At 31.8% G+C, this 16,474-nt stretch overlaps 1 protein-coding gene across 7 annotated transcripts in view; it reads right to left on the bottom strand.

Moving 5' to 3' along the window:
* SWT1 (SWT1 RNA endoribonuclease homolog) overlaps positions 1-16,474 on the bottom strand; it is a 137,567-nt gene that overhangs the window by 94,466 nt on the left and 26,627 nt on the right. For all 7 annotated transcript variants that reach the window (XM_074222225.1, XM_074222224.1, XM_074222228.1 and 4 more), the window contains exons 8-12: positions 15,810-15,911; positions 14,188-14,376; positions 10,424-10,517; positions 6,886-7,034; positions 5,085-5,248 (exon numbers count right to left, since the gene is read on the bottom strand). In XM_074222225.1, coding sequence (XP_074078326.1) covers positions 5,085-5,248; positions 6,886-7,034; positions 10,424-10,517; positions 14,188-14,376; positions 15,810-15,911 — 698 coding nt within the window. The remainder of the gene's footprint in view (positions 1-5,084; positions 5,249-6,885; positions 7,035-10,423; positions 10,518-14,187; positions 14,377-15,809; positions 15,912-16,474) is intronic.

Genomic DNA, 16,474 nt, shown 5'->3' with positions numbered 1-16,474 from the left:
ACCTATCCTTCCAACTTCTCTATTTCTATGAGGGACAACACTATCCTTTCAGTCACATATGTTCCCTACCTCAGTGTCACTTCCCTCAAGGTACATTGCCATTCAGTTGCCAAACCTCGTCATTTCTACCTCCACCTCTCACACAACCATCACTATTTCAGCCCTTCATCATCTTTCACTTGAACTATTCAAATAGCATCCAAATTGGTCTATCTCAAATCCCTTCCTACTCCAGAAAAGTTGCCAAAAAGTACATCTTTGACCAATGTAGTGCTCCTATTTCAGGTATATGGTCTTGTGGTTCCCTACTGACTCTAGGATCAAATACCATTTCATCTTTAACTCATGTTTTTTAATTTCTATTTTTTGTTTAAATTTTATACTGTACACAATTATTAATACAATAGCACTCTATGTATTACTTATAAATAAGTGCATATATATATTAAGGACAAGTGATTAATAAAGTTTGCAGATCAATGGTTTATAATTCAGATTCATTTACAGAACAATACATAGGAGGAAGATGATCAACAGTATGGTATCACTCTGAACAGTGAAAAAGAACCAGAAATCAAAATATGTCAGAGAAAACTTAGCCTGAGAGTCAACACTTAGAAGAACTGAAGGTTTATTTTACAACATAACTCAAGGATAATAAAATACTAAAAGAGAAAATACCACACATTACTAGGTCTTTATAAAATAAGAAACTACCAACCCATCTACCTTCTTTCTCAAGATTATAAGTATCAAAGGTAATCTTAATAAAAATATAATTAAGCCTTTGCAAATGGATTTCTGAAACTGATTACATATTCACAGACACACAATTAACAAAAAAGTGCTGTTTGTAGATTATTCACCAACAAAAAGGTTCATGTGCATTGTATCTTAGATATAATTTAATTCAGTCTCATAAATTTATTAAGCTCTTACAGTATGCAAAGCAATGCATTAGGCACTAGGAATACAACAACAAAAATAAAAATCACTGCCCTCAAGGAGTTATATGTCAATATACAGATATATAAATCAATACAAGTATTTACCATACAATTTCTTTTTTTTTAGGTTTTTTTTTTTTTGCAAGGCAAATGGGGTTAAGTGGCTTGCCCACAGCCACACAGCTAGGTAATTATTAAGTGTCTGAGACCGGATTTGAACCCGGGTACTCCTGACTCCAAGGCCAGTGCTTTATCCACTATGCCAGCTAGCCACCCCCATACAATTTCAAGAGGAGAGAACACTTTCAAATTGGAAAGATTAGGAGCAATTTAAGAGTTGATGGAACTAATGCTTTGAAGGAAGCTAATAGGGAACACTGAGTAAAAAGAACATTTTATATGCTGGAGAATCATATGCAGAAGAATTGAAAGATAGGAGTTGAAATGAAGAGCATAAGGAACAGTTAGCAGGACAAGTATAACCTGAAGAAAGTGTACATAAAAGGGTTCTAACACAAAATAAAACTGAAAAGATAGTTAAGTGAGAGCTATATTATAGAGCATGTTCTGACCTATCTTGCATTTTAGCCTAGAGGCAACAGAAAAACCATAGATGGAGATTTTAAAGAAAAGCAGTGAACTTGGGGTGGCTAGATGGTGATAGAGTATCAGTCCTTAATAATTACCTAGCTGTGTGGCCTTGGGCAAGCCACTTAACCCCATCTGCCTTGCAAAAACCTTAAAAAAAAAAGAAGAGGAGTGAACTTGATCAACTGAAGTTTTAGAAATACAATTTGGCAACTACATGGAAGATGTATTGAAAAGGAAAAGTGAAGCAGGAAGAAAAATTTAAAAGTTATTACAACAGAGGGCAGCTAGGTGGCACAGTGGATATAGTGCACTGGCCCTGGAGTCAGGAGTACCCGAGTTCAAAACTGGCCTCAGACACTTAATAATTACCTAGCTGTGTGGCTGTGGGCAAGCCACCTGACCCCACTGCCTTGCAAAAAACAAACAAACAAACAAAAAACAAAAAACCTAATAAAAAATTATTATAACAATCCAAACAAAGGATGATGAGGATTTTTAACTAAGTTACCAGCGATGTGAGTAGAGAGAAGGGGACAGATATGACAGATACTATGAAACAAGAATCTAAAAGAATTGGAAACTCATTAACTATCAGAAGAAAAAGGGAAAGGTCAAGGTTATCAACTTTAGAAGGACAGTGGGAGTCTCAATGCAAATAATGAAATTTGGAGGAGAGAGTTTTGGAAGAAAATACAGTAAGTTATGTTCTAAGTTAACCTGAGTATCTACTGGACAACAAGATTGAAAAGAATAATCACTGGGGTCCATGAGGAAGATCAGAGAAGATGTACAAATCTGGGAGTCATCTACAGAGGTATGATAATGAATACACGAGGTGACCGTGGGATGGAATGTGGAGAAAGAAAAAGATCAGGACAGACATGTTCACAAGATCATTTCAAAGATAAATCCCATCATAGTTACTTATCTTCAACAGCTTCTGATTAAGGCATATGAAAGGGAGATATATGGTTCTCAAAGAGATTCATCACTATTATGACATAACTTTGTGGAAGGTCCAAATGCCTTGGTCCTCCTAAAGATAAAGTTAGTTGTGAATCCTAAAACACAACAATTTATAAATAATCAAAAAGGATAGTTAAAGGCTAATGGAAATAACGTATGGTGGGCATAAGTACACTGAAATAACATAAGGAATAATTCAGTATAAGCATGATGAGGAAAGGGAGTCAGTCATGTAGAACAAGGAGAAGTAATGAACAGATCAAGTGGTGCATATAATACATAAAAAGGTCACCTAGAGGAATGTCTCCAGAATATTGAGTAGTTCCATTCTAGTTGATCAATAGGAAAATGTAGATTGAAAAAAAATGCATAAACAGGGCAGTACACAGTTTGTGATCTCCAGTAGCAGCACAGATACCTATTCTCATGAGATTATAGATGCAGGGAAACTTGGACCTATGGTAAATCCAAAATATTCTTCAAACAAGACTTTAATTATATACTGAATAATGTTTATTGGGCCTCTGACAGGATATCACAAAATAAAACTATGATTATGGGTCAAACTTTTTTCTATATTTTGGCATGTAGAAAATTTGAGAATAAGCTATTAATTAATATTACTTTTTCAGTGCAAACTTGAATATTTTCTTCTTTTGAAAGAGATTGCATTTTAGAGTATGGTCAACATTTGGGAACAGCTTATGTATGGAGTTGTATAGTAGATCTACAAATGCTAGCTACATTTTAAATATTCTATATCTTGGTCAAAAATAAAACAAAGTAATAAGTTTTGAGAAAATATTTTCAAATTTTAATACAAAAATATCCATGTTTCTCATGCTCTCACCAAAGTCCTTTTAAGATTCTGTTTTTGAACTATGCCTTAAGAGCTATAACACTGCATAAACTCTTTTATCCAGCAATAATACTATTAGGTCTGTCCCAAAGAGATCAAAGGGGTGGGGTGAGAGGGAAGAATATATTTGTCTGAAACTATTTATAGTAGCTCTTGTTGTGTTGGTTAAGAGATGGAAATTGAGTGGATGCCCATAGTTGTGGTATAAAAATGTAATGAAATATTAAAGAAGTGACAAGTAGTATGTTGATTTCAGAAAAATCTGGAAAGATTTAACTGAACTGATACAAAGTAAAGTGAGGAGAACCAGAAGAATATTATACAATGAATAATTATGACTGACTTAGCTATTCTCATAAAACAGTGATTCAAGACAATTCCAAAGAACTCATGATGAAAAAATGGTATCCATCTCAAGAGAAGGAACTGATGTAATCTGAATACAGATTGAAGAACACTAGTTTTCACTTTCTTTTTTTTGTTTGAGTTTTCTTACATAAAATGACCAAAATAAAAATGTTTTACATGATTGCATGTATATGTGTGTATGTGTGTGTGTGTATACACACACATATACATATACATACACAAACATATATGGATTATTTATTGTTTGAAGAAGAGATAGATTAAGGGAAAAATTGTAAAACTCAAAAATAAATAAAATCTTTAAAAAAAGAGACAGAATGTCAAACAAAACATTAAAAAAATGTTAAAAATTGCTTTTATATTTAACTGGGGAACACTAAAATTTTTTTGGAAAAGATTACTTTTTTTTAAGTTTTTTTTTGCAAGGCAGTGGGGTTAAGTGGCTTGCCCAAGGCCACACAGATAGGTAATTATGAAGTGTCTGAGGCCGGATTTGAACTCTGGTACTCCTGACTCCAGGGCCAGTGCTCTATCCACTGCGCCACCTAGCCGCCCCAAAAGATTAATTTTTAATTTTTTTGAAAGCAAGTTACTCAGAAATTATGGTCTCTTCTGTCAAAAAAAAGATAACTCTGCCCTTTACAAAAAGAGTATTTTTCATGTTCAGAAAAGGCAACTTCAAAATTCCTAGAAAAATAATATATGAATGATTATAATAGAATATTATTCTTCCACAAGAAAGGATCATCAGGCAGATTTCAGAAAAATCTGAAAATACTTACATGAACTAAAGCTCAGTGAAGAAAAAAGAACTATAAAATTTTACATAATAACAGCAATATTATATGATGACCAACTATGATAAGACTTAGTTCTCAGCAATACAATGATCAAAGACAATTCTGAAAAAATTGTGATGGAAAATGTCATCCACATAAAGAGAAAGAACTATTAGTCTGATGGCAGATCAGAGAATAGCATCTTCACTTTAAACATATTTTCTTTCTTGTGGTTTTCCCCTTTTGTTCTGATACTTTTTTCACAGCATGACTAATATGGAAATATGAGCAACATGACTGTCCATGTATAACCTATCTATCAGATTACTTGCTAATTTAGGGCAGAAGGGAAGGACGGGAGGGGATAAAATTTTACAAAAATGAATACTGAAAATTGCCTTTATATATATAATTAGAAAAATAAACAAATTAATATAAATACATTACATGATATAGATCTTTAATGACACTAAAATCAATATCATTTTACTTAAGTAATTTTTTTCTTAGTCATAATATTCATTCTTAAACTCTGTTCCGAAAGTATCATTCAATTATTATTGAAATAATCACCTCCAGCCAGAGATCTCCAAAAGCAATTTTCATTTCGGTTTCTAATATAGAAGATAAAGCTGTTCCAAGACATTTTTCAAGCTCAGAAATAAGATTTTCAAGTTGAATGGCCACTCCAGATGATACAGTATTTTCCTTGCAACTTTTCTCCTGGAGCTTTGTATCTGAAAAAATAAAGTAAATGGACATTAAAAAGAATATATACTTTATGGTTAATAACAGACAAGATAACATTTTTAAAATTATTTAAAATAATAATCTATTATAACTAGCACCCAGAGAACATCAGAAATTCTCTTAAATATATGATCTAGAAATAACAAGAACAGTTAAAATGTTAATGTTATAACAGGATTCACTTTTAAAATTTTTTTTACTCAAAAATATAATTGAAAGGAGTTACTCTAACTCCTGATCACCTAAGATCTGTGCAGTATCTAGATTACTATCAACTGCTATTCCAAAGTTGGTAAAAGCCATCTAACATTTTTGTAAAATATCAGAATTAATACATATGCTTTTGACTGATATGAAACTTCTTCTAAGAAGTTTATTTAATGAAACTTCAGCCATGAAAAATTTCTTTCTGATATTATGCACAGGAATGACACGGTTAAAAAAATCCACAAATCTCTTACTCAACTAGTCATTCTATTTCCACTACATTCCCCTCTTTTATTCATATAAAATAATTTTCTTCATCTTAATACTATTTAATTGATATTTTTAAAATCTTAAATATAATTTCTCAAACTCAAAACATTTGAAGTTTACTTATAATAATCCTACAGACATAATAAATTAAGAACATTTGTACTGCCAACTTTACTGAACTGAAAATTTTCAAGTTCAAGGGCAAAAAAAGTAGAATACATACCCACAACTAAATAACATTTAATATGTGTTCATCGCAGTAAAGTTGGGGGGATGGGCAGTAATGAACATAATCTTATTACTCATGTCTGAATTCCACATATGTTTCAATAGGGGTAGAAAAATTATTTTATTAAAGAAAAATAGTAAAATCATTGTTCTTACTACTAGTAGTACTAGTAGTAATTTACTACTAGTAAACTGTAATAGCTAGCATAAAAGAGATAAATATAATGCTTGAAGCTTTACAATGCACTCTAATAAGTTACCTCAAAACAATCCTATGAGGTACAAATTATTAGTATTTCCATTTTATAGCTGGAAAAATTTAGACTAAGAGAGGTCAAGTGACATAACCAGGGTCACACAGATGGAAGGTGTTTCAAGAAGGACTGACTCTAAGATCTTCCTGACTTCAAGCCCAGTACTCCACTTACTATACCACTTCATGAATACCAGATAAAGTAACACCTCTCCTGTTTCTATATTTATTCAGGAAGAAAAGTAGTACTATTATAGAATTCCTGCAAAAATCTCCAACTTGGGTAGCTACAATATTCAGAGCAGATCATCAAAACTCAAAGAAGTAGAATTAAGAAGCTCCACTGAATTTAAACTACTAAACTATATGTTCGATCATATCTTGTCTCAGAGGGTTATGGAAAGTAATCTTTTATCTCAAATGAACTTGCTCAGGTAGCTAAGATGCTTTCAAAAACAATCACCCAATTTAGGCTTATTTTTTGAATTATACAGTATAATTCAACAGATCTCAACCTTCAGGAGTATCTCATACTAAAAACAAGAGGATGCTATATGAACCTCTTTTATATTCAGTTAGACAAGGAATATCAATAACAAATGCTGAAGACTATTAATGATTATTATATATAGATTGTAATTGAAATATAAATACAAAAACACTAACCTGCTTTGATGTGCTGATTAGAAATGTGTGGCTGATTGCCCACAGTTACTGATTTGGGACTGAGAGTCAGTAATTCTGCACTTAATTCCACTTTACTGAGTGACTTTATACCACTTATTATGCTTTTATTGCGTAAATTTCTATCATCCCTGTGGGGAAAAAATATTTTTCCTTGTTATAGTAAAACAAAGTACCTCAAGGAGAACATATAACACAGCACAAAATAACATGACAAAATAGAATTCAGAAACCAACTATTCTTGGATGGGATCAGTGATTCCTAAAAATCAAATGATGATGCTTAAACAATGGCTGCTAAACATAAAATTATGAATACAAAAAGGGAAATGATAAAGTTTCATTGACTTCGTATATCTTCAACATTTAAATTACTAATATATTTTTCAATAAAGTTACAAGAAAGCAAGTCAAAGAAATATTTTAAAAACCTAACAGGAATAATAGAAAGATGAAAACATATAAGACCACAAAGGTAAATTATGTATGGAAATATAAAAAGTAAAAACAGAAAAGAAAAAATTCGAAAAACAGAAAATAAAAAAGGGCACCATGAGGACTGTATAAGGTAAATAAATCATTCTGCAAAGAGAGAATATACCTCAGGTATTTCTAACATCCTCATCAGAATTGTTGATATATCCATTATCTCAGAAATATCAACAAGTACATAAAACATAATAAGAACTTTTAAAGAAAGTTTTTAAAAAACCACACTACTTAAAAATAAGTCACTTATAAATTAAATGGCTAAACTAAGATTAGAAAAAACAGATTTTTCCCTTATCTCACAGAATCAGGGCTTCAAACTATACCAAACTGCCTCCATCTAGCATTCTAAAAAACAAATACCATCTTTTCAAAAAGATTTAGTTAAAAACAGAACAATTTCAAATTAAGGAAGTAAAAGTTTTTTTAACTAAGTAAACTATATTAAAATTTTTTGCATTGAATATTACTGTATTTTCCCCACATTCTTATTCCCCCTTGAAATTTTACTTTAAAATGGTAGCTATGAACATCTGAGAGTTTTGAATTTTAAGTGGCTTAATGACTGATATTGACTACCTACTTCAGATTTCAATGTGCACCATTGGCAATGTGCCAAAATGACAAAATCTGACTAGGCTTAAAATTAATCATGAATATGTGGTAGAAATCAATTATTAATTTCCTTCATTTTCAAAATAAAAACACTAGTTTCCTCTAAGATCAGCAAATTACTAATACTTTGCACTTAAAAAGCCCACAGTATATGAAAATCTCAAGGAGCTGTTCAATTTCAAAGACTATTTCTTGAGATTTGCAATCTCCTAATATTTAAATGTTTGATTTGGGAATGAAACTCTAAGATCCCCAATTTAAGCCACTCCTCAACCTCCCAAAACTATACTTTCTAAGCTTTCTTCTTCAACGTGCACAAAGAAATGTCCATGACAGTTATTTAAGCATTCAATAAATGTGTGTTGATAAGACTAAGACAATTAAGAAATAAAATAAGATCTTCACAGGTAATTTCATTTAATTAAAGAAAAAATTTACATATAGTAAAAAGTTCTAGACTTAGAGGCTAATGGTTTGAATACCAGCATAGCTCTGAAGCCTAGGGCATGTATTATCTCAAAGCAGGTCACTAAACTTTTTGAATCTCATTTTCTTCACCTTCATGGAAATAACAAAATATGAACTATCAGACCCATACAATTGTTTAAACAACTTTATGAACTTTAAAATTTTATATAAATGCTAAATTAAAGTTATTACTTAAGAGAGCTTCAACTAACTTGTTTTCTGCTTGTTTATTTACCCAAGATTCATTCGTGAAAAAGTAGCAAATTAAACCAACTAAAACACCATTACAATATATTCAACAAGAGAATTATTGCCCCAAGAACAAAATAATTAATAGAATTTACTTATTATAAGAATAGTCCACAATTTAAATTTGTAACATTTGAATGTAATTCAAGTGTAACTGAACACAGTTTCTCTTTAAAATGTTTTAAAGAGGGTTAAGACCCCCAAAATAATTCATAAATGTGAAAATATAGGGACTTTTCTTGGTTCTGAGCTGATTGCAATCATTTCCATTTTTCTTCATTCTATCAAAGTCCCAGGGATTAGTCGTGTATTTTTCTTGGTCAACATCTATTGTTTTCTTTTCTTCAAAGCTCAAATGTACTTAATAATAATTGTTACTTCTCAAAGATCAACCCAATACGCATGAGGCTGGAAGGGGGAGCAACACAAAAGAAGACAAGGGGCTGGTAAGTTTTGAGGATACTCATAAGCAGAGTAGTATCCCAATCAATGTGATGAAATTCCTAACATAAATCTAAATTTACTTAAAACTAGTGTTGATCAGACTGACAATAAAAGCAAAGTGAGTGTGACCCAGAAACACAAACAGGTAAAATACACTGGAACAAATGAAGACATTTTAAAGTTTTTTTTAAGAGTTACCCTCTGACCAAGCTATATAAAAATATAACCTTAAAGGTCAATCATTTAAAAAATTAACTTTTCTCTTAAGTTTAGAGAAAAATAAGCATTAAGGAACTATGAAATTCCTTTAAAAAAAAGTGAAGTACCAGATATCAATGAAAATCTTCACTTAAGAACAACTCTAGAAATTGTAGCTACTGGCAAAAAGATGGCAGAAGTAAAACTAAAATCTCAAATTACTTTGAAAAAGAAATGGACATACTTTGACTAAGGACCATCCAAACTTAAGGTCATCTTAGGACCACATTAAAATACAATAATTATTTGAGGGCCACATCCAGAATAAAAATACAGTACATTAATTTAATAGCAACTACTTCTTACAAAGTGGGTGTCCCTAAAAGATTTGATTACTAGAAACAATGAAATCAGACCCTGGTTAAAATTCCCTCCTATGTGGTGAAAACAGAAGGATAATTGAGTCCAGCCTTCTCTTAAACCACCCTAATCCTTATACCCATGCAACTCTTCTTATATTAATGCCTATAAGTCTAGGTTCTATTGAGGTCTTTGGGTTTCCTTACTTAGCAGATAAAAAGCTAAATCAGGCCCAAGAGTATAAATTGGGAAGAGAATTACAAAATGGGAAAGAAAAGAGAGGCTGTTCTGAAGTACATAAATTAAAAACTGCTTATATTTTACCCAATCATAACACTGGCATTTTCCCTATTTTCTAAATTTTATGAATATTAATTAATTTCACTATAATTCTTCAAAGTTCATTACTCAAGACTACTGGCTAATAATAACTTAGACTTAAATGGTGCTTTAAAGTTTGTAATATTTAGAAATATTCAGAATGTGCCCACTAGAAGATGAAGCTGCTGAGCATGACTTCAGAAACAAAAAAACAGACCTAGTGAAAATTAGACTGTCTTCCAAAAATTGTTAGAGGTAAACTGGATAAGTGTTTAAGGTCTGGAAATGAAGAAATTATCTCCCCCACCTCATTCTTTCACTTCATTCAATTACTGCAGTCTTATACTGAAAAAGATGAATTGTTCAGCAAACTCACGTGCATAATATGACAACAGCAGATGGAAATAAATTCTGATACTGAAGACAGCATTTCAGGATACGGTCATCATTGTTCTCATCACTCATTCCATCTGCAAAGTAAAAACCAATTAACATACTAAAAATCCTAACAGTACAGATGAAGAGTCTTTAAATGAAAAAAATCAAGGAAGGAAATAAAATGCACTAGGATTTCTGTAGTCTACTTAACATGTACCTCAAGATATAATAATCTGTGATTGGATCAACATAGAAAATAAAATGCACAATGTCAGATCTAGAAGAGATCTTAAGAAAGTATCTCAATCAATTCCATTTTACACATGAGGAAAATGACTTACAATGAGGTAAAGTGATCTGTTCTCTGTTCCATGGCTAATAAAGAGAGCTAAAGAAAAATTTATGTTCCTGATTTCCAATTTGTACTTTCCCACTATACTATGCACATTAAACAGTTTCCATAATTGTTACCCAACATAGAAATAAAGTGTCAGTATTCACAAAGCTTCATTGACACATAAACAATGAGAAAAATCCTCATAAACTAAGTCTGTGCATGACTGGCTTCAAATGTAATTTGGTGAAAATAACATGGGACTTGAATTCAGAAGACTTAGATCTGAACCCCAAATACTACATTTATTAGCTACCTGACCTTAAGCAAATCAATAAAAATATTCAGATTCCTTATTTGCAAAAAGGGATTAATAGGGGAGACTAGGCAACAGATAGATGTTGGAAAGGGGTTGATTTCAATTCAAGAGAATAAAAAACTTTTCCACAATTAAAGGTGCCCAAATAGAATAGGCTGCCTCAGGGAAGAATGGATCTCACCAGTAGATGTCTTAAATAAGAGGCTGGAGTAACAACTCAGGTAGAGGTGACTGATGAAAAAGCCTAATGGCTTTTGTGGCCCTAACAACTCCAACACCTGTTATTGCCTCTGTCCCAATAATTTTACTTTAAATATATCAATTCCTCAGATGAGGTTTTTCTAATAAGTAGTTCAGCCTGTCAGCAAGAAAAACAAAAAAATTATCTTATTCTAAATTTAAAAAGGAAGCTAAAACTATTTTTAGAGCTCAAGGTCTTAACCTCTTATTGCTCAGTAAATTCCTCTGGCAGTCTGTTGAAGCCTAAGTATTACTTAGAACAATCTTTTTAAACACTGAAGGAAATGTTAAATTTCATTAAGAGATGAGTGAAAATAAAGATAAAACTTTTTTCCCCATCCAAGTTCACACACTTCAAAAATCTATCCATGCACCTTTGTGACTGTGTGGAGCCCAAGTTAGAGAAGATGTTAGAGAGGATAACTGATCACTATCACTGTCAACAAAAGGCAATCCGTGCCAATTTCAACATGAATTAAGATGTGATCACTAATGCAATCTTCAGGACATAACATTAATTCAGATGAACATACAAAAACTATGAGGCACAGAAAATCATGAAAAATACCTAATACAAATTAAGAAACTTTAGCAAATTATTATGGCTACCAAATACTTATACATCAAAAAAAAAATCTATTATTTCATCAGCATCAATATTTCCTCCATCCATCAAGATTACAATCCCTCTAACATGTTTTCAAGAGTTGCTCTGGCAGGGCAGCTAGGTGGTACAGTGGATGGACTACTGGCCATGGAGTGATAGTATGACCTTGAGCAAGTCACAACTCCAATGCCTTGCCCAAAAGAAAAGGTTGCTGTTGCCTACAAAATTTCTTTAATCAATACTCAACCCTCTACTAAAGAAAATCTGCAATTGGTCCTTGAATGACAGTTACAAAATCTTTTTCCAGGGAAACTTCCTGCTAAAGCTTATACCCTCCTGGCATGGACTTTGAGAACCCAGGATTAACTACACACTGTTATGAGTTACCAGAACATTACTTCAATGGAAGAAAATAAAATTTTATAACAAAAAACAGCACTCAGAAGTAAACGATTTCAAAAAAGGCATCTCCAAATTGGAATAAAGAAAAAATTTTTAAGTCTTTATTAGGATTCCTAAATCTACAAATCAAAAATTTAGATATAAAAGCCAAGAGCACTTAACTAACAGGTAATGGATTCAAATCTGATGAAATAAATGAAGGAACAGAGGACAACCTAAGTAAAGACAAAACAAAACATATCTGTTTTTAAAGTTTCAGAAAAATCTTGTCTGTATCAATCGATGACAATAATCATACTTTTTTTGTTTTGCATGACAGAGACCATGTGAGAGGCTTGTTCAGAAACTAAAGTTTATAATAACTTAAATGAAATACAGACAGGGAAGTGTAATGGACTCATCTTGAAGTTAGTAGATTTGAGTTAGCTGGCCAGCTCTTACTACCTAGAGGCAAATCATTTAACCTTTCTATGCCACAGTTTTGTCATCTGTAAAATGGAGATGATAAATATGTAACAGCTATTTCAAAGATTCTGAATAAAAGTCTTGTAAATCTTAAAGGCACTATATCAATATTCACTGTTACTATGTTTCCAAAATATTAAGAAAAAATATACTGTTAAGTAAATAATTAATTATATTTCTCAGGGATTTATGAGATATTTTTATTTATGATCCTTAAATGTGGACTATATGACTTTTTTAAAACATTTTTAATTCAAAGTCATTTTAGATTCATTCTACAGTTACCTGACCATTAAAATTCTGCTTATTGGCAGTACTTGTACTTTGTGGCTCTCTTTAAAGAATTCTATAAGTTTTCCCTAAAATGAACAGCAACAACACTTCTTCTTATCCCTTAAAAAAAAAATCTTCAATGAAACTTTTTTCTATGTTCAAATGAGGAAATAAAATAAAATTGTACTGCAGTAGACTCAAACTATCACATCTTGAAGAATTTTTTTAAATTCATGAATTAAAGATATTGAGCCATGAAAAAAAGATCCTTTTGGAGAACTATACAAAACACCTGGAAAATGTGTATTTTAATTTGGTAGGAATATAAGTATTTATGGTTATTTCATGTTTCCTTTACAACTAGCTTAAAATTCTAAGTTAGACAAATTAAAGGACAAAGAAGTTTCAAAATTTACACTATTTAATACTTCATTATTAAAATGACTCAGATATATATCTATCAATAACTACATACAGTCAAAATCTGTTATAAATGAGTGGAAAAGTATTTGTTAAGAACCTGCTATGTGCTTAGCACTGTATTAAGCACTGGGAGCACAAAAATGAGATGATTCCTATTATCAACAAGCCCACAATCTGAGGGAAACACCTAAAAGAAAGAAGGTAAAATGTGGAGTATCTTTGTCATGTTATATAGCATTTTAAAAAGGAATGTAAAATGATATCTACACAAAAGACAAAAAATTGTTACTAGATCTCTATTTCATGTTTTGTAGCAATATCAGTCTGAGAAATAAAAAATTAAAATCAAAAATGTATTTTGTTGAATTTTGATGTTGAGAATCTTTATCATTTTATCATTACTATGATCAATACAATGATGTAAGACAATGCCAAAAGACTCATGAGGAAAAATGCTATCCACCACCAGATAGCAAACTGTTGAAACTCAAGAGTGCAGATCTAAGCATACTTTATTTAAGTTTGTTTCTGTTTTTTTTTTGGGGGGGGCATGGCTAATATAAAATGTTTTGCATGATTTATGTAATCATCAAATGAGGAAAATTAAATTTCTGAACCATTCCCCTTTATTACAAGGACATTTTTAGACTGAATTCAGTACCCACACCCCATTCAATTATCCATGTGACAGGTACTTACAAAGTTTTTGAGAAGCAAGTTGAATAGATTGACCCCATAGCTTTCCATCTTGACATCTGAGACAGTCATTGATAAAATGAACTGCAGGTATAGCTTTGTACTGGGCATGTTGTAGTAATTTCCCTGCTTTCATACGATCTAGTTCTTGCACAACCACCCAAGGAATAATCAATACAAGTCTATCGAAGCCTGGAAAATTCAAGTCTCTTATCAAAATAAGATATATATAAGCTGACATTGGTACTAAGCACATTAGTCTTACAAAGAAATATAACATATTCTACCATCAAAGAGCTTATAATTTAGTTGAGGTTAACTATCCACACAGCATATAAGTGTTAAATAGGTTTAAGAGGTGTTCAGGAAAGAGAGTGAACTATACCCAAAGGGCTATAAAAATTGTATATGCACTATGATCCAACATACTACGACTAAGTCTTTATCCCAAACAGAGCAAAGGAAAAAAACATACATACAAAAAAATTTATATCAGGAAGCTTTTTTGAAAGAAACTGGTATGAAATACTACAGTACTCTTAAGAAATAAAAAGCAAGATGGTTTTGAGAAACCTGAAAAGTTTTATATGAACCAATGCATAGTAAAAGCAAATAGACCCAGAAGACCAATGCACACAGTAACAACAGTAACTGTAACAATTATCAACTAAGACTTAGCAACTGTGATCAATACAGTGGCGCAAGACTGCCAAAAGACTCGCTGAGGAAAAATGCTATCCATTTCTAGAGAGCTAAGTGATAAAAACTCAAGAGTGCAGATCTAGGGACGCTTCTAAGCAAACATGTTTCAATTTGTTTAGTTGATTTTGGGATAATATGGCCAATAAAAAATGTTTTGCATGACTTATAAAACTGATATATTTCTTGCCGTCTCGGTGTGAGTGGGGCTGAGAGAGGAAGAGAATTTGGAATTCAAAAATTTTAAAAATTAATGTTAAAAATAGATTTTTTTTACAAAAAAAGGAAAGAGTGAAATTTTATATTGCTAAGTCAACGTCTAAAGACCTCATTTTCTTTTTCTTCTTTTTTTTTGCAAGGCAAATGGGGTTAAGTGCCATGCCCAAGGCCACACAACTAGGTAATTATTAAGTGTCTGAGGCCAGATTTGAACTCAGGTACTCCTGATTCCAGGGCTGGTGCTCTAGCCACTGTGCCACCTAGCCACCCCGATCCCATTTTATTTTGAATAACAAGTTTAGGATTTACTAGCCAAAATTACTTTGGCAAGCATTAGAAAACACTCTGTCCTTCTTTGGAAAAGCCACAAGTTCCTATAATTGAAGGGTAGTGAAGTAACAGAAAGACTTGGGAATAAGGTTTTCAGATGACCTCAGTTTGAGTCTCAGTTCTGACAATTTCCTAGTTGGATAACTGCAGGGAAAATCAATGTTAAGTGATATCTGTATATTTTGTTTTATTTTTTTACAGAGCTACAAATTTTACAAATTTGTCCTGTAAAAAGAGAATAATATTTGTATACCTTATCTTAAAGGAGTTTTAGAATAAAATGCTTTGTAAATCCTGAAGCATCATACAAATATGAATTGAGTCTGTGATGTTCAGTAATATGTTAGCTATTCTCTAGTAAGAATATGAATGAATACCTGGAACATCCATCTTCTTCAAAATTCCAAGGAACTTGAGATGATTCATCAGAATATTTGTGTCAATAACAATTAAAAGCTTTGAATCTGAAGCAGTATTCTCTGAATGGAAGAAAAAGGCACACCAATATTTTAGGATTAAATTATTCTTGATAACGTTTTATTTAACGTATAAAATTTTATTTGTTAAACTTAATCATTATAATATAATCTTCAAGAAATGTCTTCTATCTAAACAAGGCATTGATTACTCACCATTTATTAATACCCACAATTTCAAATTCAAAAGTGAAAAATATCCCTACTCCTCACCTGTACCTTTGATTCTATTCCCTCATGACTAATTCAAGATTTGCTAAATTAATCATTCTCCCTTCTCTCATGCATATCAAGCTCTTCTTCACCACTGGCTCTTTCCCATATACTTAAGAAACTTTCTCAATTCTTCACTATTACCAAAAAAAAAAAGGCCTTCTCTTGCTCTTTCTATATTATCCAGTTATCATTCATCTCCTTCTACATCCCCTCACTGCCAAACTTCTGGGGGTAGGGGGGAAAATCTAAAGACAATGCCTTCACAACTTCACCATCCCTTCTCTTTAGCCCTTTTACAAGAGTTCAGTGACCCAATAAATTTTAACTCCTCAAGGTCAGGGACTGATTTT

The sequence above is a fragment of the Macrotis lagotis genome, chromosome 2 (genome assembly GCF_037893015.1).
Source record: "Macrotis lagotis isolate mMagLag1 chromosome 2, bilby.v1.9.chrom.fasta, whole genome shotgun sequence".
Lineage (NCBI taxonomy): Eukaryota > Metazoa > Chordata > Mammalia > Peramelemorphia > Peramelidae > Macrotis > Macrotis lagotis.
The sequence above is the reverse complement of the archived record's forward strand: the minus strand, read 5'-3'. Positions and strand labels throughout refer to the sequence as shown.